Source organism: Acaromyces ingoldii, assembly GCF_003144295.1.
Source record: "Acaromyces ingoldii strain MCA 4198 unplaced genomic scaffold FA10scaffold_6, whole genome shotgun sequence".
Taxonomy (NCBI): domain Eukaryota; kingdom Fungi; phylum Basidiomycota; class Exobasidiomycetes; order Exobasidiales; family Cryptobasidiaceae; genus Acaromyces; species Acaromyces ingoldii.
In genome coordinates this window covers 821965-844831 of record NW_020290252.1, presented here as the reverse complement: position 1 = coordinate 844831, position 22867 = coordinate 821965, and the positions used below count along the sequence as shown (strand labels likewise).

The 22867-nt window shown below is 59.2% G+C and overlaps 10 protein-coding genes across 10 annotated transcripts; 6 read left to right on the top strand and 4 right to left on the bottom strand.

Moving 5' to 3' along the window:
- Positions 1-47: 47 nt before the first annotated feature.
- Positions 48-2132, top strand: FA10DRAFT_276298 (cytochrome P450; the record flags this gene model as incomplete). Its single annotated transcript, XM_025523309.1, has 6 exons — positions 48-160; positions 224-849; positions 914-1177; positions 1250-1287; positions 1362-1633; positions 1697-2132. 6 exons carry the CDS (start codon positions 48-50, stop codon positions 2130-2132), a joined length of 1749 nt encoding a protein of 582 aa, XP_025375202.1.
- A 1447-nt stretch (positions 2133-3579) lies between these two features.
- Positions 3580-4014, top strand: FA10DRAFT_245028 (hypothetical protein; the record flags this gene model as incomplete). Its single annotated transcript, XM_025519364.1, has 1 exon — positions 3580-4014. A coding segment is annotated over exon 1 (393 nt), but the record flags the coding sequence as incomplete, so codon positions are not given.
- A 2193-nt stretch (positions 4015-6207) lies between these two features.
- On the bottom strand, positions 6208-8559 carry FA10DRAFT_233643 (FabD/lysophospholipase-like protein; the record flags this gene model as incomplete). The annotated part of the gene is made up of 3 exons (XM_025518957.1): positions 6208-7233; positions 7408-7764; positions 7855-8559. Coding segments are annotated over 3 exons (2088 nt in total), but the record flags the coding sequence as incomplete, so codon positions are not given.
- A 3057-nt stretch (positions 8560-11616) lies between these two features.
- Positions 11617-12339, top strand: FA10DRAFT_269250 (hypothetical protein). Its single transcript, XM_025522680.1, has 2 exons — positions 11617-11836; positions 11908-12339. Exons 1-2 carry the CDS (start codon positions 11728-11730, stop codon positions 12291-12293), a joined length of 495 nt encoding a protein of 164 aa, XP_025375199.1. The 5' UTR covers positions 11617-11727; the 3' UTR covers positions 12294-12339.
- Positions 12310-13055, bottom strand: FA10DRAFT_181758 (hypothetical protein). The gene is made up of 2 exons (XM_025518303.1): positions 12784-13055; positions 12310-12722 (listed from the first exon to the last, which is right to left on the bottom strand). The coding sequence occupies exons 1-2, from the start codon at positions 12959-12961 to the stop codon at positions 12373-12375; spliced, it is 528 nt and encodes a 175-aa protein (XP_025375198.1). The 5' UTR covers positions 12962-13055; the 3' UTR covers positions 12310-12372.
- Positions 13056-13402: 347 nt separating this feature from the next.
- Positions 13403-15409, top strand: FA10DRAFT_255686 (alcohol oxidase; the record flags this gene model as incomplete). The annotated part of the gene is made up of 6 exons (XM_025519778.1): positions 13403-13524; positions 13598-13747; positions 13806-13920; positions 13980-14360; positions 14494-14874; positions 14939-15409. The coding sequence occupies 6 exons, from the start codon at positions 13403-13405 to the stop codon at positions 15407-15409; spliced, it is 1620 nt and encodes a 539-aa protein (XP_025375197.1).
- Positions 15410-15704: 295 nt separating this feature from the next.
- FA10DRAFT_296868 (hypothetical protein) lies at positions 15705-17869 on the top strand (the record flags this gene model as incomplete). Its single annotated transcript, XM_025524508.1, has 5 exons — positions 15705-15946; positions 16017-16103; positions 16167-16462; positions 16529-17644; positions 17733-17869. 5 exons carry the CDS (start codon positions 15705-15707, stop codon positions 17867-17869), a joined length of 1878 nt encoding a protein of 625 aa, XP_025375196.1.
- Positions 17870-18056: 187 nt separating this feature from the next.
- On the bottom strand, positions 18057-20281 carry FA10DRAFT_255683 (MFS general substrate transporter; the record flags this gene model as incomplete). The annotated part of the gene is made up of 9 exons (XM_025519777.1): positions 18057-18315; positions 18386-18604; positions 18667-18885; positions 18945-19048; positions 19115-19231; positions 19292-19401; positions 19457-19586; positions 19652-19799; positions 19863-20281. 9 exons carry the CDS (start codon positions 20279-20281, stop codon positions 18057-18059), a joined length of 1725 nt encoding a protein of 574 aa, XP_025375195.1.
- A 313-nt stretch (positions 20282-20594) lies between these two features.
- On the top strand, positions 20595-21970 carry FA10DRAFT_269249 (NAD(P)-binding protein). The gene is made up of 7 exons (XM_025522679.1): positions 20595-20856; positions 20925-21180; positions 21252-21395; positions 21472-21519; positions 21585-21631; positions 21697-21781; positions 21858-21970. The coding sequence occupies exons 1-7, from the start codon at positions 20671-20673 to the stop codon at positions 21923-21925; spliced, it is 834 nt and encodes a 277-aa protein (XP_025375194.1). The 5' UTR covers positions 20595-20670; the 3' UTR covers positions 21926-21970.
- A 304-nt stretch (positions 21971-22274) lies between these two features.
- On the bottom strand, positions 22275-22657 carry FA10DRAFT_288688 (hypothetical protein; the record flags this gene model as incomplete). Its single annotated transcript, XM_025524225.1, has 2 exons — positions 22275-22384; positions 22456-22657. The coding sequence occupies 2 exons, from the start codon at positions 22655-22657 to the stop codon at positions 22275-22277; spliced, it is 312 nt and encodes a 103-aa protein (XP_025375193.1).
- Positions 22658-22867: the final 210 nt, after the last annotated feature.

The window sequence follows — 22867 nt, the reverse complement described above, 5'->3', positions numbered from 1 at the left end:
AGAGGGAAAAGATCATCTCGCAAACATTGTTGCAACCCAACACCACGATGGACCATCTCGCAGCATCATTTCACGGTACGACGACGCTGCTGCACAACGCTTCGCAGCCCGCAGGCACGTCTGCAGAAAGCAATACTTCTCTGTCGTCGTCCATCATAACGTGGCTGCTCGTTGCCCTCGCCCTTGCCCTTTTCCTCTACCATCGGTCGACTACCAGCAACAGCAATGTCAAAAACGTCCGTCTGCCCCCTGGTCCTCGCCAGTGGCCTCTGATTGGCAACATCGGCCAGGTGAATCCCTCACGGCAGCACCCGCAGTTTCTCCAGTGGGCAAAGCAGTACGGCGCCATCTTTCGGCTGCGCTTTGGCAGCAACGAGTTTGTCGTCCTAAACACGGCCCAGGCTGCCGTCGACCTCCTCGACCGGAGGAGTGCAAAGTACAGCTCCCGCGCGGGCCCCCATTTTGCCCACGACCTCATGTCTGCTGGCCAGCGCATGGTGTTTTTGCCCTATGCGAGCGAGTGGAAGGTTGCGCGGGCCTCGCTGCATCCCTATCTCATGGGCACCAAGTCTCGCTCGTACCGCGTAGTCCAGGAACACGAGTCTGCGGTGCTGATGGGCGATCTTCTGCGCCACACGCGCACTATGCAGAAGCAGCTGGCCGACGGCTCCTTCAAGACGGCCACTCGCCATGAAGACGGATGGGAGGCCCATGTGCGGCGCTACACGACGTCGGTAGTGCTCAACATCACCTACGGAAAGCGCATCACGAGCGCGTACGACAACCCGAGCCTGCACAAGATCTACGACATCCTGGCCAACTTCGCCCTCGTTGGGCAGCCTGGACGCAGTGAGTGGCCCCTGCGACCGCTTCCGCCTCCCCGACAGCATTGACTGACAATGGCCCCTTGTAGATCCCTGTGACGACTTTCCGCTGCTTCGCAAGCTTCCCGACTGGCTGAGCCCCTGGCGCGCTGAGGCCCTGCGGCTGCACAAGTGGGAGATGCAGCTCTGGGGCGGCTTCATGGATCAGCTCAAGGGCGAGCGCGAGGCACTTACCTCGGTCAAGAGCTACGTAAATGACATGCTTGAGGACCGCGAGAGAAACGGCGACGGCTTTGACGGCGAGGGACTCGGGCTCAACGAAAAGGGACTCATGTCTGACACGCTCCTTGCCTGTGTGTGTTCTCCGTCTTTCCCATAGTGACGTGGCACCCGTTGACACTGACCGTCGTCGCGCCTCTGAGCAGACACCGCAGCTACCGTTCTCGAGGCTGGCTCGGACACGGTGAGTGCGACGGGATATAGTTCAGCCAGACTCCCATCTGACGCCTGTGACAACGATGGTGGACATGGCCACAGACGGCGAGCTCCGTCTACTTTTTTGTCCTCGCCTGCCTCAACGATCCTGAGATCATGCGCAAGCTAAAGGCCGAAATTGATGCCGCCGTTCCCGCTTCCACGCTCCCTGCCTTTGAGCACATCGAGGGCCTGCCCTACCTGCGCAGCTGTGTCAAGGAGACTCTGCGCCGACGCCCGCCCACGATCATGGGCATTCCGCACCGCGTGACGCAGGACGACATCTACGATGGCATGCTCATCAAAAAGGACTCGATTGTCATTGGCAATGTCTGGTAGGCATTTACCTTTTCTCTCTGCATCCCTCGGCTCTTGGCTGATTTCACCCACCAATGCAGGGCCATGCACATGGACCCGGTTCGGTATCCCGAGCCAGAGCGATTCATGCCGGAGCGATTTATGGGCGATTCGCTCAGCGCTGCGCAGTCGGCCGCGACCATGGATGCTTCTCGGCGCGATCACTATGCGTTTGGTTGGGGCCGACGGGTGTGCCAGGGCATGCACATTGCCGAGGCCAGTCTGTTGATCATCTTTGCCCGTCTCGCCTGGGCGTTTGACCTGCAGGCCCCTCCGGTAGAGAAGGAGCCGCTGAAGAGCATCCACGAAGAAAGCACCTACACCGACGGCTTTGTCAGCCAAACGAATCCGTACACGTGCCTCTTTGTGCCGCGCCACGCAGGCGTGACCCGTGTGCTTGCGTCGGCCTATGATGATGCCCAGCTGTTCTGGGCCGAACAGAATCGCGAAGGCGACACGCGCGACGGCCCGGTGTAAAGCACGTGCGTTGTTCTGTTATCATTCCCTGTCCCGAGTCGGAATTGGAGAAAGCGGAAAGAACCAGTGTATCTGACATGTGTCCGGGCAATAATTATCAACGCCTACCGAAGAGTGAGACAAAACAAAAAGGGGGGCGCATAATGATTCTGACGTCAAAAGACCGGTTTCGGACGCCAAGGTTTGGCCGACGACGCCAGCGCCCGCTGGCCGGCCCTGAAAAGTGGAATCTGTCCTCGTCGATCTCGAGCTTTTCCGGTGTGATTCACCCCGGCCTGGGCTCGAAGCACCGCTGACCTTGAAATTAAAGTTGAGGCTCCGGTGCCTGGATGGGAGGATGCGCCCCAAAAGTTCACTCAGAGTTTCCCCCTTTATCTCTCCGCTGCCCGCTGGGCGAAGGTTGTTGCCTAAGATCAACGATTCGGTGGCCCCGCGACGGAGGGTCCGTGCGCATCTGCTTATCGGCACCTTTCAAAATTGAAAGAGGCGGGGGTTGCTCATTCACTACTACTAACTGCTAGACAAGCATCAAAAAACATACTGTACAGTACCTTAATTAGGAACCATAGTTTGCAAGAGGTTCCTACCCTAAATTTCTGAAAATTACATTGGCCTGCATTTCCTATTCCTGCAGCAGCATCTCGCTCCGTCATAGTTAGTCTGTCGCCTCACCACTAGCGGCCGGATGAACATCACACCTGTCATGCCAAACTGCCCCTGCCCGGCGGCTTCATCTCAATCTACGTTTGGCATCTCCTGCACCCGGCTCCCGAAGAGATCATCGATCCTGCGGATCGAGCTAATGCTCTCCCGTGCAAGATAAGTAGACAACCGACTCTTCGATGGCCATCTCCAGAAGAGTCGGGACACAAGATCGCCAGTGCAAGCTCCCGAATCGAGCCTGTGTTAGCTTGCAAGACGAGCCGGAGGTCTGCTTGTCGACGGCAAATCCAGACGAGTCGGACGTTGAGGCAATTTCCGAGTTTCTTTTCCTGGGCGGAACTTGTTTGCGCTAGAGACAATGAGTACCTGCATTGTGTGACGAAGCTGGATTCTTGAATTTGTTTTTTTTTTTAGTTTTTCTTTTCAAGCGGCCCGTTATCGGTTGACACTTACACTAGAGATTCATTTTAGGTTGGGTTTGCATCGAGAGCCAGGCCTCAATCTGGCCGGCATCGGGATTGTACTTGACGCCTTTCGCAGACACGGACAATCGTGGACAACGCCAAAGAAGGCATTGGAAGCAGTGTAAAGATGGCGCCATTGTCATAGATAGGGCAGGATCCGTGAAATGATCCTGCAGTCGAGACACCCCCCACCCCCCCCCTTTCTTCAGTGCCTCTCAACCAACCTCACTCCTTCGTTCCAGCTCTCTCCCGGCGTTTTACCACCAATGGATACGACGACAGCAGCTGATGTGGGCGAGAAACCGGTCTGTCGACCGCGAAAGCGATGGACCGAGGAGGAAGACCGACTGTTGATCACCGCCATGAAGGCCTTTCCCAACGGCAAGTATTCGTGGAAGGCGATCGCGGCCAACATCCCGGATCGAACGACCAAAGACTGTCGCAAGCGGTGGGTCAGCGGCCTCAACGGCTCCCTGCGCAAGGGTTGCTGGTCCGCCGCCGAAGACGAGGCCCTGAAGAAGAGCGTCAACGAGCACGGCAACGACTGGGCCAAGATCTCCACCATTGTTGGCCACCGCTCAGGGGACCAGTGCTCCAAGCGGTGGAAAGAGGTCCTCGATCCGACAATAAAGCGAGAGGCGTGGTCGGAGGAAGAGGACACCAAGCTGCTTGACCTCTACTACAACCTCGGCACGTCGTGGAACAAGATCGCAACCCACTTTGACGGGCGACGTGCCCTCAGCTGCCGCAACCGTGCATGCAAGCTCCTCGTCGCACAGAAGAAGCCTAAGCCGGGGACAAAGAAGGCCGAGCAGGTACGTTTGGCCATGCTTGCCGAGCAATCGACGCCGAACGAGGCTCAGACACGCTCGCCTCACGCCAACGAAGAACAAGAGCTGTCAGCCCAGCCAGCGTCGCCCGCCACAACAGTAGCAGCAGCAGAGCCGCTTTCTAGGTCCACCAGTCTCTGTTCTTCCTTCGCATCTACATCTACTGGGGAAGGCCAGGTGTCGGAAATGGCACCCACTGACGACCTGGACCAGTTCATCAAGTCGTGCGTGGGCGACGCCGGCACCCTGCCCCTCTTTGACTTTACCCAGACACCTCCAGCGACGGCCATGACTTTTGGAATCGAGTCTGGCGTCAACGACATGCAGGTGGTGGAGCCGGGTGCGCCCACGCAATACTTGCAGCTGGCAGACACGCAGTTGCAGAGCGCCACCCCTCGATCCATGCCAACGATGGCCGCCGACGAGCTGTGCAGCAGCGACTACATCAATTCGATCTGGCCGACTGGTGACCAGGTTGCAGAGCAGGCTTCGTCGTCGACCGTGCCCGAGGCTCCCGTCACTCTCGACAACAACAATGACGGCGACACGTTCATGAAAGCGGCAGGGCACGGTGACGGTGCTAGAGAAACGCACGGACTTGGCTTCGACGAGGCCGACGCACTCATAAACGATAGCCCAGAGCAGCAAGCAGGGACGCATCAGGAAACGGACGAGAAGGACGAGGCACCCACGGAGAAGGAAGAGGCACAGTCTTTGACGGTGAGGCGATCCACGCTTGCGACCATGGACAGCTCTTCGCAACACTTCCGAGCGCTAATGCACCTCGCCGGTGACCCGGCTTTTGTGCTACGACGTATCCAGCAGCAGCAGCAGCAGCAGCAGCAGCAGCAGCAGGGCTCCCTCGAGCCAGAGCAGGGATACGACCCGCCCAGGCGTCAGTCGTGCTCTTCGGCTGTGCCCAGTGGCGACCCCTTCATGCTCAATGCGAATCTTTTCGACGACGCGCTTCTCTCCTCAGCAACCAGCCAGTTCGACGCCTCCTCTGGACGGCCATCGTGCTATGCTGCTTCGACTCTCTCGGACGCGTGCTACTCGTTTCCTTCCCTATCATCATCGTCTTCCTCTTCCTCTTCCTCGTCGTCTGTCATTCACTCCCCTGCACTCCTGCCCGCGCTCAGCGGCGGCGGCGGCGGCGGCGGCAAGGACAACATGGCCATGACACTGGCCCTCGTCGCCGCCAGCATCGCACGCACGGCCGCGTCCCTGGCCAAACAGCATGAGCCTGCCGCGTCGTCGCAGAACGGCAGCGAGTGCGCATCTTCCGACGCATTGTCTGGCGACATTATGCGCCAAATGCAAGACATGCACGGGCTAGGCCTGGGTGGCGAGGGCCTAGGTGGTGAGGGAACGTGGGGATAGACAGACTGATAGAATTTTATTTGACCTAGTAGTAGTTGTAGTAGTATAGTAGTGGCGTTGTTGTCGGGTTATTGGACTAATTCATGATCAGGTAGTCCCGGTTTGTTTATAGGCATGCAGGCACCGGGCGTAAATAGAAAATAGGATTCGATTCATAAGGGATAGACAAGAAGCAAGAGCGGAAAACGCTGCCCGACTGACCATATCTACACGGGGTCAGTACACCCGGTCGGCCTCAGCCTCGGCCAGCCTCTTGCTGGCCGGAGGGAGGGAGACGCTGTCGACGGAGGTGTTTGACGAGTCGAAGAAGCGGGGCGAGTGCTGCTGGGGCGAGGAGCCGAGGGAGGACGATGACGAGGCGCTGCCGGAGGCCATGTCGGAGGGGCCCAAGCCCAGGCTGCAGCCACGCAAGCCGGGAAACAGGCGCAGGAGCAGTTCACCTTCTTCTTCTTCTTCTTCTTCTTCTTCTTCTTCTTCTTCTTCCTCCTCCTTGTCGTCGCCCCCGTCGCTAGACGAGGTGCGCCCGAGACTGGTCAGGAGTGTATGCATGTAATTAGCTCCGTCATCGTCGTGCAGTTCATCGCAAGCGAGCGACTCCATGAACGGGCCCATGTAGCTGTTGTCTTGGTCGCCCTCCTCCTCTTCACGTCGCTGTTGAGATGGCTGCTGCTGCTGCTGCTGCTGCTGCTTCGGCACGCCACGTGTGGCTGCTGCTGCTGCTGCATTTGGGCTGCTTCGAGCCCCGGCCAGCGACTCGCGGAGCTTGTCCGTCGGCACCTTGCGGAAGTGCACGCCGCGGGCCCAGGCGAGGACGCGCTGACCATCCTCGTCAAAGAGGTGCGTCTGGGCAACAACCTCGCGTGGGCCGTGGGCAGCCACGCGGATGTGGATGCGGTATGTCGTGTCTGGCCTGATGGCGGCCGCGTCGCTGAAGCTTACTTCTTCGACGCGCGAGCCGATGAATGATTCGCTGGCACCCACGAGGTGGGCCGATTCGTTGGCCACGAAGCCGCCCGAGTGGAGCATGACGTCGTGCACGACGGGGTGCAGCACGGTGCCCCGCACCCGTTCGCCGAGCGGGCTGGCAGCAGTGAGCGGGATGCGCACCGTGCCAAACGCCTCTGCGGACCTACTGTCCCCAGACGGCGGCGGCGGCGGCGGCGGCGGCGGCGCCAGGGTGATGGACTGCAGGGCACGAAAGTCGGCGCAGTAGTCGACGCGCTTGGCAAAGAGGCCGTACGCCATCGCCGAGGCCAGCGTCGAGTAGCCGGCCTCGTCGTTGCGTCGCTCGCGCTGCATCTCGCCCAGACGACGTAGCGCGTGCTGCGCATCGCTGTCGTTGTCCATGTCGCTGCCGTCGCTGCCCTCGTCGATGTGCACGTCGCCCGTCATGAGCAGTCGGACGCTGTCGTTGACATGCTCCGACACGCCAAAGCGCTGGCCGTCCCTGTCGAGCTGGATACAGACGCGTGCCTGGCCCCCCGTGTCGTCATTGTCGGCCAGCACCAGGGGCGCACGGAAGACGAGGTTGGAGAGGCGCACTGCGCGCCGGCGGGCGCTGGCGGCGGCCTGGCACGGCAGCTTTCGCACCGCGCAGCTGGCCTCGAGCGCCAGTTCGCCGTGGAGCGACGCAGAGAAGACGGGCAGGCCCACGACGCGGTGGCCGCGGACCATGGCAGCAAAGTGGGCGAGGGGCGTCGAGAAGGAGGTGCGCGCCGCTGACTCCTCCGTGCTGTCCTGCCTGTCCTGCCTGTCCTGCCTGTCCTGCCTGTCCTGCCTGTCCTGCCTGTCCTGCCTGTCCTGCCTGTCCTGCTGGTCCTGCCTGTCCTGCCTGTCCTGCCTGTCCTGCCTGTCCTGCCTGTCCTTGAGGGCATCCTCCCTCTCGAGCCACGGTCCGCGGCTGGGCGCGAGGGCGCTGATGCTGAGCTGGGCAGAGACGCGGTCAAACATGTCGTGCGAGTGCGAGCTCGAGGCGCTGCTGTGCTGGCCCCCAAAGAGCGATTCAAACGTCGAGGAGCGGCGCGTGAGCGTACCCGAGCCCGAGCGAGTCGCCGGGTTCGACGAGAGACTGAGGCCGTTGCAGCCCTGGTAGGCCTGGCCAGAGCTGAGCAGGCACGCCTTCCAGCCGACGGGGCAGCCCGACGTCCAGAGGGTGCCCAGGAGCGAGATGAGGCCCGACCAGCTGTCGGCGCCACGCTTGAGCGTCGCCAGCTTCGTCATCTCACTTGCCGTCGGATTGGCCCGGAGCATTGGGGAGCAGATTGGATTGGGGCCCACCTCGATCCAGTCTGCAATCTGCAGTCCTGCCTCGTTGGCTGCGTCAATGGCAGCACGGAAGCGGACGGGTTGCAGCGTGTGATTGGCAAAGTAGTGTGCATCAAAGACGCCCTCCTCGCCGGGCAGCACCAGTCTGCCGAGCACACTGGACGTGATGGCCAGCTTGGGCGGCGAGACGGTGACGCACTGTGCCGCCCGCAGCAGGCTGTCGACGACGGGGGCAATGTGGGCCGAGTGGAAGCCAAAGGGCACCTCGAGCAGCTTGGCCTTGATGCCCTTGGCGCGCACGTGCCTGTGCAGCTGCCCCAGGTCGTCGCGCGAGCCCGACAGGACATGGTCGGTAGGGCCATTGTAGCAGGCAATCGTGGCGGCCGACCGCGCCTGGGCAATGTGGTCCTCCACCTCGTCCTCGGTGCAGCCTGCGATGGCCATCATCTGCGACGTCTGGGGCATGCACAGCTGCGCAAACAGCGACGCCCGCCGCGCCACGAGAAAGAGGGCGTCGGACAGCGACAGGACGCCGGCCAGGTAGCAGGCCGCGTAGTGGCCCAGGCTGTGGCCGGCCACGCACACGGGCTGCACGCCCCAGCCGATGAGCGTCTCTGCCAGGGAGACCTCGAGGGAAAAGATGGCCAGCTGGTCGGCCTGGTCCTTTGCGCTCTTCTCCTGCTGCTGCTGCTGCTGCTGCTGCTGCTGCTGCGCAAACGACTGGCTGATGGGCGTCGAGGCCGAGACAGGGACCAGGTCGGCGTAGATGGTCGACAGGAAGCTGGGGAAGCCCTGAGCGCGACACAGACGCTCGCACCGCTGCATGCGCTCCCGGAACGGCGCACACTCCAGGTACAGATCGCGGCCCATGTCCTTGTACTGGCAGCCCTGGCCGGGGAACACAAAGGCGACACCGCGCCGGTGCTGTGCCGTCGAATGCACGTTGGCGGCCGCCGTTTCGAGGGCACGGCGCAAGCCCTCGGTCGAAGTGGCGGTGATGCCGATGCGCAGCGGCCCATGCGTCGGTCTCGTCGTCGTGGCAAACGCGACATCACCCACCTCCAGGCTCGGTGTCACCGAGTCGGCGAGGATGCGGCGCAGGTTCCCGACGCGTTCCATGAGATCGTCGTGCGTGTCGGCCGAGAGCCCGACAAAGTGGAGCCGCGACGTTGTTGACGACGACGACGACGACGACACGGGCGGCTCCTGGCACACGAGCGCGGCCACATAGCGGGCTGCATCGACAGTGTACAGCAGGCTGCGCCGTGCCTCGTCGGCCTGCACGACGCCATCGCTGCGCTGGATGACCGTCTGGTGGCTGCTCTGGGCAAAGTGCGCCAGCAGCTTCTCTAGCGCCGCCGCCTCGGACAGATTCTGCGCGTGGTGTGTCGTCGTCATTCATTCTCTTTAGCCTTGAGAGGGACGAACAAGAGGATTCTTCAAGCCCTTGGACTCACGTGTTGGACGGCATCGGCAAAGAGGCGATCCGGGTCTTGCACCGCCTGCACCTCGCCCCCTGGGCCCGAGTAGACACTCACCGCCTGCGGGTCCAGGCCGGCAAAGTCGAGGAGCTTGCGCATCGTCTGCTCGTGGCTGCGCGCCGCCGTCGCCCTGCGGCTGCCCGTGGAGTTGAGGAGGACGGCCAGGGGCCTCGTGCCGGCCTGCTGGGCGTCGCGCAGCAGCTCGAGCAGGACATAGACGGCGCGGCGCCGCTCGCCAAATCGATGCTCAAAGCCGCCGGCAAGGACGACTTTGCAGAGGCCCTGTTTGAGCGTCGAGGCGGCGCGGTGCAGCGTGGGGATCAGCCCCGGCCTGTTTTCGTGGCCAAGTAGGGCGGGGTCAGGCCAGGAATGACCAGTGATGAGCTTTTGGAACGGATCGGCGGGAGCGAGTGTTGTCAGCAGGCTCAGCATCAAGGGAGCACAGGGCAACCTAACCCACCCGCCGTAGAAGAGCGAGGCCCTGACCGCCCTGGACGGGCTCCTGGTCCTGGTTGAAGAAGCAGCCCAGCTGGGAAGCATACGAGTCGTCTTCAAAGTAGCACGACGGAGCTGCCAGGAGGGAAAGATAGAGAGGGAGAGAGGGAGAAAGAGAGGGAGAGAGAGGGAGAGAGAGGGAGAGAGAGGGAGAGAGAGGGAGAAAGAGAGAGAGAGGGGAAGAGAGAGAGAGAGAGAGAGGAAGAGAGAGAGAGTGTGTGTGTGTGTGTGAGTGGCGGCCCGCAAAGCACCAAATCCGGTATACGCACCCATGGCATTGAGATGATTTGCCGCCTGATCCATGACACGCTCGGTCGCCTCGTGAGAGCCGTCCTGCGCAAGGGTACAAGTTCAGTCGGTGCAAAGGGACCACACTGCTGACCAAGAGAGAGAGAGAGAGAGAGAAACCCACCTCGACCTCACCAAAGAAGGCGACAGTGATAGCGACGGGCTGCCCCTGGACGCGCGTCAGCGGCATGACCGGGAACATGTCATCGTCAGCCGCTTCTTGGCCCGACTCGGACGAGCTCGAGTCGGGGTCACTCTCGTTGAGCAGCAGTGTCGACGACGGGGCCGAGGCTGACGGGGCCGGCACCGGGAGGCGGAACTGGAGCAGGTCGGCTTTCATGCCCGCGCGCTGGATGCGCTGGTGGACATCCGAGGCATGCCAGTGGTCGGGCCCACCGTTGACGATGCACACGCCATTGCCGACGCTGGAGGCAGCGAGCACCGACACGAGGTGGGCCGTCATGAGATCCCAGCGTGACGTCTGGAGCAGGATCGATTCGATGAATGCATCGGCGAGGTCGCTGCCCACTGGCAACGGGGTGCCTGCGATGTTGTCCAGGATCGGTCGACCGTGGGTGACGGTGCCCATCTGAATGTGGCGCGCAGCTACATCATCGCGCACTCGTCGCGCCGCCTCGCCCATGACCTGCTGGTTATGGTATGGCGCATTGAGCTGGATGGGATGCAGTTGCACTCGAGTCTCGCCAGCCTGGTTCTTGGCGGCCACAAAGGAGCGAAAGGCATCCAACGACGCGGGCTTGCCCCCAATCGACAGCCGCGTCTGCGTCGAGACGACGGTGATCCAGGGAGTGTCGACGGGTGTGGAAGCTGCGTCTGAAAACGACTGGAGGAGCTGCTGCATGTCGTCGATGGAGCAATGCGATGCCGCAGCGCACCACGACTCATGGGGCACCGACGTGAGCTCCTCTGTCAACGACGACGCCGTCTGTGCGACGCGCAGGCCAATCCAAAAGGCCAGCCGCAGCGCTTCGACGAGGCGAAAGACGAGCTGCGAGAGGCGAGTGCTCGAGGCAAATGCCTGCGCCGTCAGTGTGCCCGTGCAGAAGCCAACAACATGAAGGCGGTGGTCTGTGCCACTGCTGATGAGATGCTGGACCGAGACGCGCTGGCGGTCGAGTGTTGAGAAGACGCAGAGAGCCTGGACGAGGCAGTGGAGGAAGCTCTTGATGGCCTGGTGGCCCTGGTGCTCGTTGTCGAGGACCAAAAAGTCGTCGAGGGTGCGTGGCAGGGGCAGCGAGGCAATGTTGGACTCGCCCTGTCGACGAGCACACTGCACCTCGGCGCGATAAGCCTCAAAGGCTTCCGTGACAAGCCAGGCGCCCAGCTTGCCCGACGAATGGTGCAACAACTCGAGCGTCGACCGCGAGGGTGCCCCCTGCGGACCGAGAACAATGATGTACTCCATTGGCAATACTCAGACAATGGGTGGCGGGGTAGAGGCGTCACAGCGCCCTCGGTGTGTGACAGCCCTCTTATCTGAATTCTCTGACGGCGTGTAGCGGCTTCTCTCGCTGCGCCAAACGATAGGTGTGCGCAACTCGTCCCCGTCTTTGCCTTTTTTTTTTTTTTTTCTTGTTTTTTCTTTATTTTCTCGACCCAGGGTAGGCAAGGCAGCCTTTACCCCGAGGCCAGACGAGGGGTGACACTTGAAATAGGCCAGATTTCGAAGCTGGAATCTCACCGCTCACAAACACACAACACCACTGCGATGCTTACTTCGTTTCTGCTCCTCGCAGCCTCGCTGGCCGGCAGCGTTGCCTGTCTCGACACCATAGGCACCTTTGTCTCGCCGGCTGCTAACAGCACGCTCAGCTTCGGTGTGTGGTGCAGACAGTAGCAAGGAGTTGTTGTGAAGGTTGGTGCTTACCGAGGTCGAATCTTCCTTTAGCAGGGCAGAAGATTCCCCTCGTCTACTATGGCGTCGGTGGCAATGGCGCCGTCAGCTCGCTGGCCCAGGTCACCATCACCTCGTCGGCCTTTGGCGCGCGCGGGGCTGGCCTCAACGCTTCTCGCGTCACGGGCTACAGCATCACCCAGCCTCTTAACCTGGCCACGCTGCTCCCCAATGCCTTTCAACCAGGCACCTCCGAGGATGACAAAAAGGCTTTCCGATACAACGCCTACATCTACGACCTCGGCTTCCCCGCCCAGGCGCTTGATCACGACGTCGACGGCTTCCTCACCGTCCTCGAGGCCTACACCGTGCCGTCGTCGGCCAACGGACTGACGTGGACGAACCGTGCAACGCTTGACCTCAAGCTGCTGAAGCCATAGAATGCATACACATAGTCGCTTGAGGATAATGGCATTTTAATCGAGGATGGATAAAAAAGGATGAAGAGGAGGAGTGGAATCATGCAGAAGCATCAATGTTGACAGGATGGTAGTTGAGCGAGACCCACACCATGCCCTGATCGTCGGGCGAGTGGTAGAACTCGAGGAAGGTCAGGTTGGCAGGGATCTGGCCTGCCTGTGTATTCTTGGGAAGCGTAATGTTGTAGCGGTAGGCATTGGGCGTGTGGCTGGCACGCATCGCCTCCGTTGAGTCGTTCTGGTACCCGTTGGGCGGAAGATTGGCCAGGGGTGCCAGAGTACCGAAGCGCTCGTAGCCTACGATGCCAGAGCCAAAGCCAGCGGGAGCGTAGCCGTTGGCGACGGTGAGGAGGTACATCTCCAGGCGGGTCGATTCAAAGCCCTCGGCGGCTGTTGACACGCCTCATCAGTGGAAAGCAGCTGCGGTTCTTCCGTAGTCAACGTCACCTACCAATGCCGTTGTACTCGATTTCAAGGACGCTGCCGTCCGTCTTGAGCGTCGAATTGGCCGCTGGGGCCACGACGAGGCCGCTGTTGGACAAAAAGGTGGGCGTCTGCGTCTGGGCCACGGTCGCCAAGGGCGCAAAGGCAGCCAGAGCAGCGGCGACGAGGACCGAAGAGAGCTTCATCTTATCCTGGCTGGGAGAGGAAAAAGGAACACAGAAGGTGACTGCTGGGCTTAGACGTTGAGGCAAGTCCGGGAAGCTTTCTTATTTAGGCACAGAGAATAGAAAGAATTTTTTTGCCTTGGGAACGAACCCGCCAAATCTGCGCGCTCGGACTTTTTCGACACCGTGTCGCGCTAGTCGGCCCAGAGTAGAGGCAGGTCCACGGCAACGCCGTCCGGAAAGGCCAGGGTGATGCAGGCTGACAAGGCTTTCGCCCTTTTAATGGATCCTCAGGGCCTTGCTAGTCGCCATTTCTCGCGCGATACTGTTCATGATGCGTTCTGTGTGCCTCGTTGTCGCTGCTTTCCTTGGCCTTGCCATCCATGGTGCCCTCGGTGCTTCCCTCGGACCTTTGTCGGCCGACTATGTCGTCGTGGGAGGTGGGTTGACCCTTGCACTTCTATGCAGGATTGCAGCCAGCTGACACGGTGCTTCGCTGTAGGCGGTCTGTCCGGCCTCGTCGTTGCGACTCGACTGTCGGAAGATGCGTCCAAGTCGGTCATTGTCCTCGAAGCAGGCCCGGAGTGAGTGCCAAAGGAAAGACCGCTTAGCGCGCCTTACTTTTTTATTTTTTAAGACTCATTTGTTGCATCGTAGCGCCACAAACAACGCCAATGTGACGACGCCAGCGTACGAAACGATGCTCACGGCAACCGAGCTCGACTGGAACCTGACGACAGTGGCGCAGAAGCATGTGCAGAACCGCACAATGATGTACCAACAGGGGCATGGTCTGGGCGGGGGCAGGTGAGAAATCCGAGAATCGCTGTGCCGATATCTTGTGTTGATGAAAGTGATCCTACAGCCTCGTCAACTACATGGCCTACTCGCGAGGTGCGCCCTCCGTATTTGACGTCTGGGCGCGCACAACGGGAGACGAGTCGTGGGCGTGGTCGAAGCTCGCTCACTACTTCAACAAGGTCGGTCTTTACAGGCGATAGCTTCCTGGAACATGTGCTGACTATTGCCGGCTGGCCAGGCTACACACTTTCACAAACCGCAAAGCAAGGGAGTGACGATTCAAACGCATGATAACCTTTACAGGAATGCACGAGGACCCATCGACGTGAGCTATCCCCGCACCCAGGAGAACTTTGCCTCGTACTTTGTGGCCGCCTTTCGCAACTCGACCCACGGCGGCCCTGGGCTGCCCATCATCGACTACAATGCCGGCGAGTCGATTGGCGTCGCGTACCACTCCATGTCGATTGCTCCGCGCACGGCCACGCGTGCCTCAACGGCCAGCGCCTACCTGCCACTCCTCAAAGGCCGCCGAAACGTCCGCGTCGTGACTGGCGCACGTGTTGACACGCTGACGATGGCCAAGAAGAGGGCGACGGGCGTCCTATATACCGACATCGTAACCAGTGAGCACCAGCGTTGCACTTTTCCGACGAAGCAAGGTACTGATGATGTCTCCGCCAGACAAAACATCGCAGGTTGCAGCATTCAAGGACGTCATTCTGGCTGCTGGAGCCATCAACACTCCCAAGCTGCTGCTTCTTGCGGGCATCGGTCCCCGTGACCACCTCGGCTCGCTGGGTATCCCTGTGGTGGAGGACCTGCCCGGTGTGGGCAGCAATGCACAGGACCACGTGTTCCCTTCCCTGACGTACGAAGTCGTGTCCTCGATCGACACCACGGCACAGTGGCTCAATGAGACATACTTTACCGAACTCAAAGACGACTATCGCAAGGACAAGAATGGCACCCTGGACTCGGATCTGGGCGGTGCACAGGCCACGGAGCGGGTACCAGACGCCCTGCTTAAGCAGTGGAATGCCTCATACCACCTCAGCCTGCCACACGACCAGAACAACATCCAGTACCTCTTTGACAGCACCCTCTTTGGCCAGCCCACCAACACCAAGAATGTGGGTCGCAGCTTTTCTCTTCGTTTCCCCTGTCTCTGAGACCACGCTCTGTCTTTTCATGCAGATTGTCACCGTCGTTCCAGTCCTCGTGACGCCCGAGTCTCGCGGCACCGTGCGTCTCGGCTCGCGCGATCCCTCCCAGCCGGCCTTGTATGATCCAAATTACCTTGACTCGATGGCCGACCGCCGCATCATCCAGTGGGGATTTCATCGGCTCCGTGACGCCATGCGCTCCGATGCCCTGCGCTCGATCCGCGTGGGCGAATACACGCCTGGCAACAATGTCACCTCGAGCGAGGACGTTATGGATGCTATCACGCAGTCTCTAGCTACGATTCACCACGTCTGCGGCACAGCAGCCATGGGGCCCAAGTCCAAGGGGGGCGTCGTCGATGAGAAGCTGCGCGTCTACGGCACCGAGGGTCTCCGCGTAGTCGATGCAAGTCTCTTTCCCACCATCCCTACTACACAGATCCAGTCGGCCGTCTATGCTGCTGCCGAGAAGGCGGCTGATATAATCAAGGCCGCCCCATAGTACTGTACAGTAAAGTACATACGTTTCTTATGCTTAGTTGTTCTCGCGTATGTCAGACTATTGGTCCAGCCGAAGTAAAAATTCAGGTCCCGCTGGGCGCACCCTGTGTCGCGCTACAAGTTTACCCGAGACGCGGCAGACCGACACGGACCAGAGTGTTACTTGCAGGAGAAAGGCAAGGTAGGAAGTCCAGGGCATCACAGAGAATAAAGGCTTGCAAAGGAAGAAAGAAAAATAAGAAGCAGGATGCGAGGCAAACAGACCTTCTTCTTCTTTCCCCTCCATCATTGCCACCATGAGGCTCCCGTCGCCTAGCTTCTTTCTCTGCACGCTCGGGTTGCTCAGCGCGACAGCATGGTGCAAGACGGTCAAACACCAGTGGGCGCTAACCCCGCAGTACAATGCGCCCGATGGCCACTACCGCATGACATTCGTCGTAGACGGTCAGTCTCCGGGACCTACGCTTGCAGGCGACGAGGGTGACAACTTCGAGGTAGAAATCATGAATGAGCTCCCCGTCGAGATGACCATCCACTGGTGAGTTTCATGTGGGCGCTCTACCGGGCTCGGTTGACAGACTGTTGCGCCCTAATGTGCACCCACGTAGGCACGGCATCTTTCAGCGAGGCTCGCCCGAGATGGACGGTGTTCCCGGTGTGAACCAATGGGCGAACCCACCCAATGGCAACTTTACGTGAGTCGCAGGTCCTCGTCTGCCCAAAGCAAGCGAACTGATTGTCTGCTTTCTTATATGCAGCTACAAATTCTCAGCGCCCGGCCAGTACGGCCTTCACTGGTACCATGCACATGTGCGCGGCTATCTCGATGATGGCGTCAAGGGTCTCATCTACATCTATCCACATGCCAACCGGACCCGTCCCTTCAGCCTGATCTCGAGCGATGAAGGCGACATTGCTGCCATGATGGAAGCCGAGAAAAATCCACGCTCTATGGCACTCTATGATTGGCGGCACGTCCAAGAAGACGAGGCTATTGCCATGTTTGACTCGAGTGGCCGACCTACGACGTGCGTTGACAGCGTTCTCATCAATGGTGCGTCTTGCTCTTCCTTTCCTTCTTCAAACACAGATCCTGACCAGTGCGTTGGCGCAATTCCAGGCAAAGGAAGGTCGTTTTGCCCCACTGCCGACTATCTGGAAGAAGAGGCTGCTCGGCGTTACGATGCCCTTCCTTACTTTGCCAGCCACGTCGATTCACGCGGCTGTCTCATTATTCCAGGCTCAGGCTCATACAACGCCGAGGCCATTTCGTCGCCCATGGGCTGCACCAATTCGACCGCAGATGTCGACATTGTGCCTACACAGGGAAAGTGGACGATGCTCAACGTGGCCAATGTGGGTGGCGAGTGGACGTGGACGTTGTCCATCGACGAACACGATTTGTGGGTCGTAGCGGCAGACGGCGATTACATAACACCAAAGAAGGTGCAGGCCTTGCCCGTTTCGATTGGACAGCGGTACACTGTCGTAGTTCCCACCGACAAGGCTCAGGGTGGCGACTACTTTATCCGAGCCAATAGCCAAGGGTTTGCACAGGTCCTTGCTGGCGTCGGCGTGCTGCGATACGACGATGACGAAAACGCAATGGTGCGACGCCAAGACCCTGTTATGGCACCTCCGGATGGGGATGCGTTGGGTGATCCTTGGTCAGACTTGAGCAAGGCATCCGTGCGATACAACTCGTCGCTCATCAATGGCGCCTACCAGTTCGACGCCCAACAAGACGCCCCCGCTTTTCCTGCCCAGTCGCCGCCCTCGAAGGCTGACATGACGTTCGTTTTCCACGCCAACCAGACGAACACGACGGTTTTCCAGATCGGCTCGCAGCCCCTTGCCGACGTTCAGGAACTCAATCTGCCCGTGCTCTTCTCGCAACCCGGAAGGGGCCTCGAACAGGACCCCAGCTGGCTCTATCGCATCCCCTATGGTGCTGTTGTGGATGTTATCATGCAGAATGCACCCAATGCCCTCTTTCCTGCGCCGGCCGAGCCACCACACCCCATCCACCTTCATGGTCACAAGTACTGGGTCTTGGGCAGCAAAGAGTACGAGACGTGGCAGTACGCCAATGTCCAAGACGCGCTCCAATCGGGCAACGTCAATCTCAACCTCAATGACCCGCCGTCGCGCGACACGTTCCTGCTCCCAACGGCTGGTTGGCTCGTCTTGCGCTTCATTGCGGACAATCCAGGCGCTTGGCTCATGCACTGCCACAGTATGTACGCCATTTTCCAGTCCCTCACTCTTGACCCGCGTTGACACTCCATTGCTCTCTCTCGCAGTCTCTTCTCACCTCCATGCAGGAATGGGTGTCGTCTTTCTTGAAGCACCTGATCGGCTCGACAACATTCCCGATTCCTACAAGACGCCGCCCACGACGACGCCGTATGCGCCCCGCGCGCTCATTCGAGGCGCCACATTGATGGGAACCTCGTTGTGAGATGACGACATACGCCCAACTCCAACACGCTTCGGCACCAAAGACACTCGCGCTTGCCCTGAGTTACGTTCTTATAGGCTCGTGCTGCAATGATGACATATGCTCGCCGCTCAGAAGCCGCGGAATCGTGATGATTGTCTGCCGTCTTATGTCTATTACACATCTGCTACGCTATGACGCATCTTTGTCAACTTCGCGAACGGGACTTGAGAGACTTGTGGCTGACAAAGAAGACGACCGCTAGAAGGACAAAAAACGCTGTGGGTGCGCCCATGATGTAGATGTAGTTGAGCGTGTAAGTGTACGCAGCGAGAGCACCGTCGCGCGCGGGACCGGCGGGGAGGTCAAGGAGCACCGTAGCATTCTGCTGGACGGCATGAGCATCGACAGCGGGGGCGCGGTGAGCTAGCTGCAGCTGCAGCTCCGTGTCGAAGATGGCGCTCGCCCTGTGTACAAGTTTCTCTCAATAAGATCAGTGTTCCGCTGTGCCGCAATAATGTGAGAGAGTGTACTCACACGCCTACACCCAATGCACCGCCAAGACGCTGGAGATAGCTGACGATGCTGGTACACTTGGCAATGTTGCGAACGTCGGATGTTGCCTGTGTGGCTATGATGGGCGTCTGCAAAAGAGGGCCAACACCGAGGCCGACAAGGATTTGTGCGCCAATGACGAAGGAGTTGTGCGAGTCATATCGTACCATATACATCAACCCGCTACCAACAGCGAGGAAGCTGTCGGTTGTGACAGTCAGCCATCGAGAGCGAAAATGAGAAGCGAAGTGGGATCCACTCACAAAGGCGCAGCGACCATCCATGGCCAGTAATGTCCAGTCATGGTGATGATGAAGCCGCCACCCATCGTCATGGCCACGAGTGCGATCATCATGGGGAGCAGTGCGACACCCGACATGGCCGAGCTCTTGCCTCGCACATTCTCGTAGAAGTAGGGAATGTAGTAGGTGAAGACGAGAAGATTCCAAAAGCAAAAGAAAGTTACGACGGACGAGCCAACGCTGTGAATGGAAAATCGTTAGAGAGAAATCAGTGGAACCAAGAGCAGGGGAATGCTCACACAGTTTTGTTGCCGAACAGATGCAGCGGAACGAGGGCCTTTTCCTTGAGGAACCACTGCCAGCCGATGAATACAATAAGGATCGCGAGGGCAGTGCAGAAAAGCTGGCACAGAGAACAAAATAAATGTGAGCATAATCCAGGTGCAGTGAGACCGGCTCTGTCACGCACCCCGATAATCTTTGGACTGTTCCAAGGGTAGGTCACGTTTGCCCACTGGAGGGGAAGAATCAGGCAGATGGTGAAAGCCAGGGAAAGGGCCGCCCCGATGATGTCGATGGAGCAGATCTGTCAAGACGTAGAGGTCAGAGGCTGCCATCACTCTTTCGTGCTTACTTGTTTGCCCACCTTTTCGAGCCATGTCGTCGCTCTGGCGCCGTGCTGCTTGCCCAAAGGCGGTGTTGCGCGGAGCAGAAAGACGATAGCAATGACTGTCACTCCGCCCACGGGCAAGTTGACTGGAGGACTGTCAGAGCGCGTCTGCGAAAGTAAGGAGGGGTACCGAGGACTTACTGTAGAAGCACCAACGCCATCCGATCGAGTCAGTCAGTGCACCGCCAATCAGGGGTCCAATGACGCTCGAGAGGGCAAAAGTGGCGCCAAGAATGCCAAAGAGCATTGGTCGCTGCCGGATAGACGTTGTCTACGAGAGGGAGAAGTCATTAGGCTTCTCCAAACCTTGCGCAGTTCAAACGCACACGTACGAACCTCGGCCAGAATGGTGAGACAACAGATGAAAATGCCGGCAGCACCAACACCCGAGAGTGCCCTGCCAAAGATGAGGACGTCCATCAAGGGTGCTACGGCCGAAATCAGCGAGCCAACCTCGAACAGCACGACGGCGCTGAGAAAGAGCCTGGGGTGCTCAATGCGTGAGTCGGCATCATCAAGGAATGAGGTTTACAGAACACCGACGCACCATTTGGAGGGCCACAAGGTAAGAAGCTGACCGTAGACAAGCATGAACGCAGCCTGGGTGCAAAAGAACGACGTAATCACCCAGCTAATATCGGTGAGGGCTTTGAGATCCGTTGCAATAGCCGTCTGGGCGACGGAGAGAAGCGTCTGGTCGAGGGCGACAAGGAAGACGGCAAGGACCATGCCCACAAAGACAAAGACGAGGCGGATGCCGTGCAGATGATTGGGCTGCTGCAATGTGGGTTCACCCGGTGATGCCGTCTCTTTGTTGTGCTCATCCCCTTCTTCGTCTCCACTGCCAGCTCTGTTTTCTCTTTCTTCGCCATCTTGTAGTACTTCGATTTCAACGCGGCTCTGGCTCGGTATCGTCCCGATCTCTTCGATCGTGGTCTTTACATCATACACCGTTGACGTTGACATGGTCTCGTATTGTGATATCGCCCGTACTTCTTCTTCTCCTTTCCAACATTAACTTTAAGTGTATCCGGCTCCTCCGATGACTAGCACCGGGTAAAGTGGCCACTACAGTCCTTGCCTGCGTCTCCTTGACTCAGGCCTGGTACCTGCCACTGCTGACACTATTTCAGTCATCGATGCGCTTTCAAAGAACGGGTTTGGGCGTCGAACACGTGCGTTCCCTACCCTGTGCCGACGGTAGCGCCGCCTTCTGTGCACGGGCCCCGAAAACCCCCGTGAGATTCCCGCTAAGTTAAAACCTAAACTGCCGCTTCCCCTCCCCAGCGCCAGCCTTCTTCTCCATCCATCAGCTTCGCCTTCTTCTCTCCACTCCTCCTCGAAAAAGAAACATCATGGCCGCTCGCACTGCCCTCATCACCGGTAGCACGGACCCCAAAGCCATCGGCTTCACAGCCGCCTTCTTGCTTGCTTCGCAAAAGGGCTTCAATGTCATTCTCGCTGGCCGTCGCGCCGACGCAGCCAAGGCAGCCGCCGACGAACTGACAAAGAAGCTCGCCGACGCGGCTTCCAAGTCCAAGGTAGGGATGCAGCTCTGCCTCCACAGCCCTATTTTGCAGTATGCTGAGCTGGCGTGGTGCGTCTTCAGGTCTTCCCTCTCACCCTCGACGTGACGAGCGAGCAGTCGATCCAGGCCGCCGTGGCACACCTCTCGTCGGCCGAGGGACCTCTGGCAGCGTCCCAGGGCGCCCTCGACGTGCTCATCAACAATGCTGGCGTCGGCGCACCCCCGGGCCGGGGCGGCAAGGGCACCAACAACATGTTCCTCCAGACGGAGCTCACCACGGCCGAGGACATGGTCACTGTCCTGACGACCAATGTCGCCGCCGTCGTCCAAGTCACGAGTGGGTTGGGCAGGTCAAGGCCCTTGTCACTGAGAAGGAAATTTCTGACCGACTGTCTGTCTTGCTCACAGACGCCTTTATTCCCCTGCTGGCCAAGTCGTCGTCGCCACGCATCGTCAACATCTCATCTGCCCGCGGCTCGCTCACGTTTGGCTCGGGCCTCGAGCCCGCTCGCACAGGTGCCATGGTGTACAACACGTCCAAGACGGCCCTCAGTGGGTGTCTTTCGTGGCTGTCGTCCGCATTGTAGCGCAAGAAACTGTTGCTGACGTGCTCTCTCATCCTCCGCAGACATGGTGACGCTCATGCAGGCAAAGAACCTGCCCCAGCATGTCAGCCGTGAGTAGCGAGAGAGCTGGAAAGTAGATTGTTCCACCAGCTTAGCAAAGGTGAGCCTGCACCAGCCTCGCTCAAGGTCAATGCCGCCTCGCCCGGCCATGTCAAGACGCCCGTGAGTGCGACGAGAAAGAAGCTTCTCATTGGATGGCGCTGCGGCTGACATTTGCACCCATGCAGTTCAACAACTTCACCGGCATCCGCACCTTGGAAGAGGGCGCTGGCGTCTACGTCCACCTGGCCACGCTGCCCGACGATGGTCCCAGTGAGTTCGACTTTGTGTTTTCCCCTTCGGTGTCATGTGTGATTCACCTCTGTGTCTCCCCCTCTTCGCCTTGCAGCCGGTCAGCTCGTGGGAAACCATGCGCCCTTCTCGACAGATGGTTCATTTGTTCAGATTCCCTGGTAGAGCCAGCCATAGCCATAGAGAAATACCATTCTCATTTGCCGCCACTTTGAAGCGTACGAGAGCATAGGCGCATCTCTGTGTTCCCGGAGGATGCGGTGGTGCGAGATGGTCTGCGCTGTGGTCCAAAAACCAAGCACGCGCCCGAAAAGCCAGATTGGTGGGGCGGTTGTCCGTATGGTATTCTGAGTAGAGCACACTTTGACGCTGCTGCAGTAGGTAGATCTGAATACCCGAGGCAGTCGAGATAGCAGCGCAAGAGCATTTGCCATTCCTCAGCCTGGGAAACACAGGTCTGCGATGACGACGATGATGATGTGTGCTGCTACACAGATGCGTATTCGATGCAGGCTCAGCCGAAGAGGTAGTACATGGTGCGTTTGAGGATGAAGCGAGCATTGGCGGCAAGGTGAAAGACGAGGTAGTAGGACACGAGCAAGGTGAGGGCCGAAAAGATTGCGACTGTGCCGCGACGTCGCCATCCAGTAAATGGATGGCAGCGCTCAATAGCGAACCAAAACGACTCAACTCACAGAAGAGACACTTTTCCCAAAACTCGAGCATAGCCAGGCTGAAGGTGCCCTCGAACCAGATGTAGTAGGGCCAGACATGCTTGACAATTACCGATCCTCTCCGCCTCTGTCTTCGTGGAGCAGGAGGCGCCTTCGTGTCTGCTGCAGTAGCACCTCCTCTGCGACGTCTCAGCGTCGATGAATCGGTGGAATGTTGTTCCATTGCTTCTCTTTGCTCGCGAGCAGTGTGTCGCGATGGTGGTAAAAGGTACCCGCTCCGCACAGACGAGCCGGCCCTGGCCAGCGGGTGCTGGCCACTGACTTAATCTTCCACGTTTTTAACCAGAGTTTACCCGTCTCGCTCCCCGAGGTGTCCTGACGCGCGCGTCTTCTGACAATCTCAAAATCCGCGGAGACAAGCGCACAAGATCCA

What these genes read in the sequence shown, in the direction of transcription:
- FA10DRAFT_269250 (XM_025522680.1), top strand. Translation starts at nt 11,728, where the DNA reads ATGCTTACTTCGTTTCTGCTCCTCGCAGCCTCGCTGGCCGGCAGCGTT. An exon ending in TAACAGCACGCTCAGCTTCG is followed by an intron (nt 11,837 to 11,907) that starts GTGTGTGGTGCA and finishes ATCTTCCTTTAG; the next exon opens with CAGGGCAGAAGATTCCCCTC.
- FA10DRAFT_181758 (XM_025518303.1), bottom strand. Translation starts at nt 12,961, where the DNA reads ATGAAGCTCTCTTCGGTCCTCGTCGCCGCTGCTCTGGCTGCCTTTGCG. An exon ending in AATCGAGTACAACGGCATTG is followed by an intron (nt 12,723 to 12,783) that starts GTAGGTGACGTT and finishes GCGTGTCAACAG; the next exon opens with CCGCCGAGGGCTTTGAATCG.
- FA10DRAFT_269249 (XM_025522679.1), top strand. Translation starts at nt 20,671, where the DNA reads ATGGCCGCTCGCACTGCCCTCATCACCGGTAGCACGGACCCCAAAGCC. An exon ending in ACGCGGCTTCCAAGTCCAAG is followed by an intron (nt 20,857 to 20,924) that starts GTAGGGATGCAG and finishes GTGCGTCTTCAG; the next exon opens with GTCTTCCCTCTCACCCTCGA. An exon ending in CCTGCCCCAGCATGTCAGCC is followed by an intron (nt 21,520 to 21,584) that starts GTGAGTAGCGAG and finishes AGCCTGCACCAG; the next exon opens with CCTCGCTCAAGGTCAATGCC.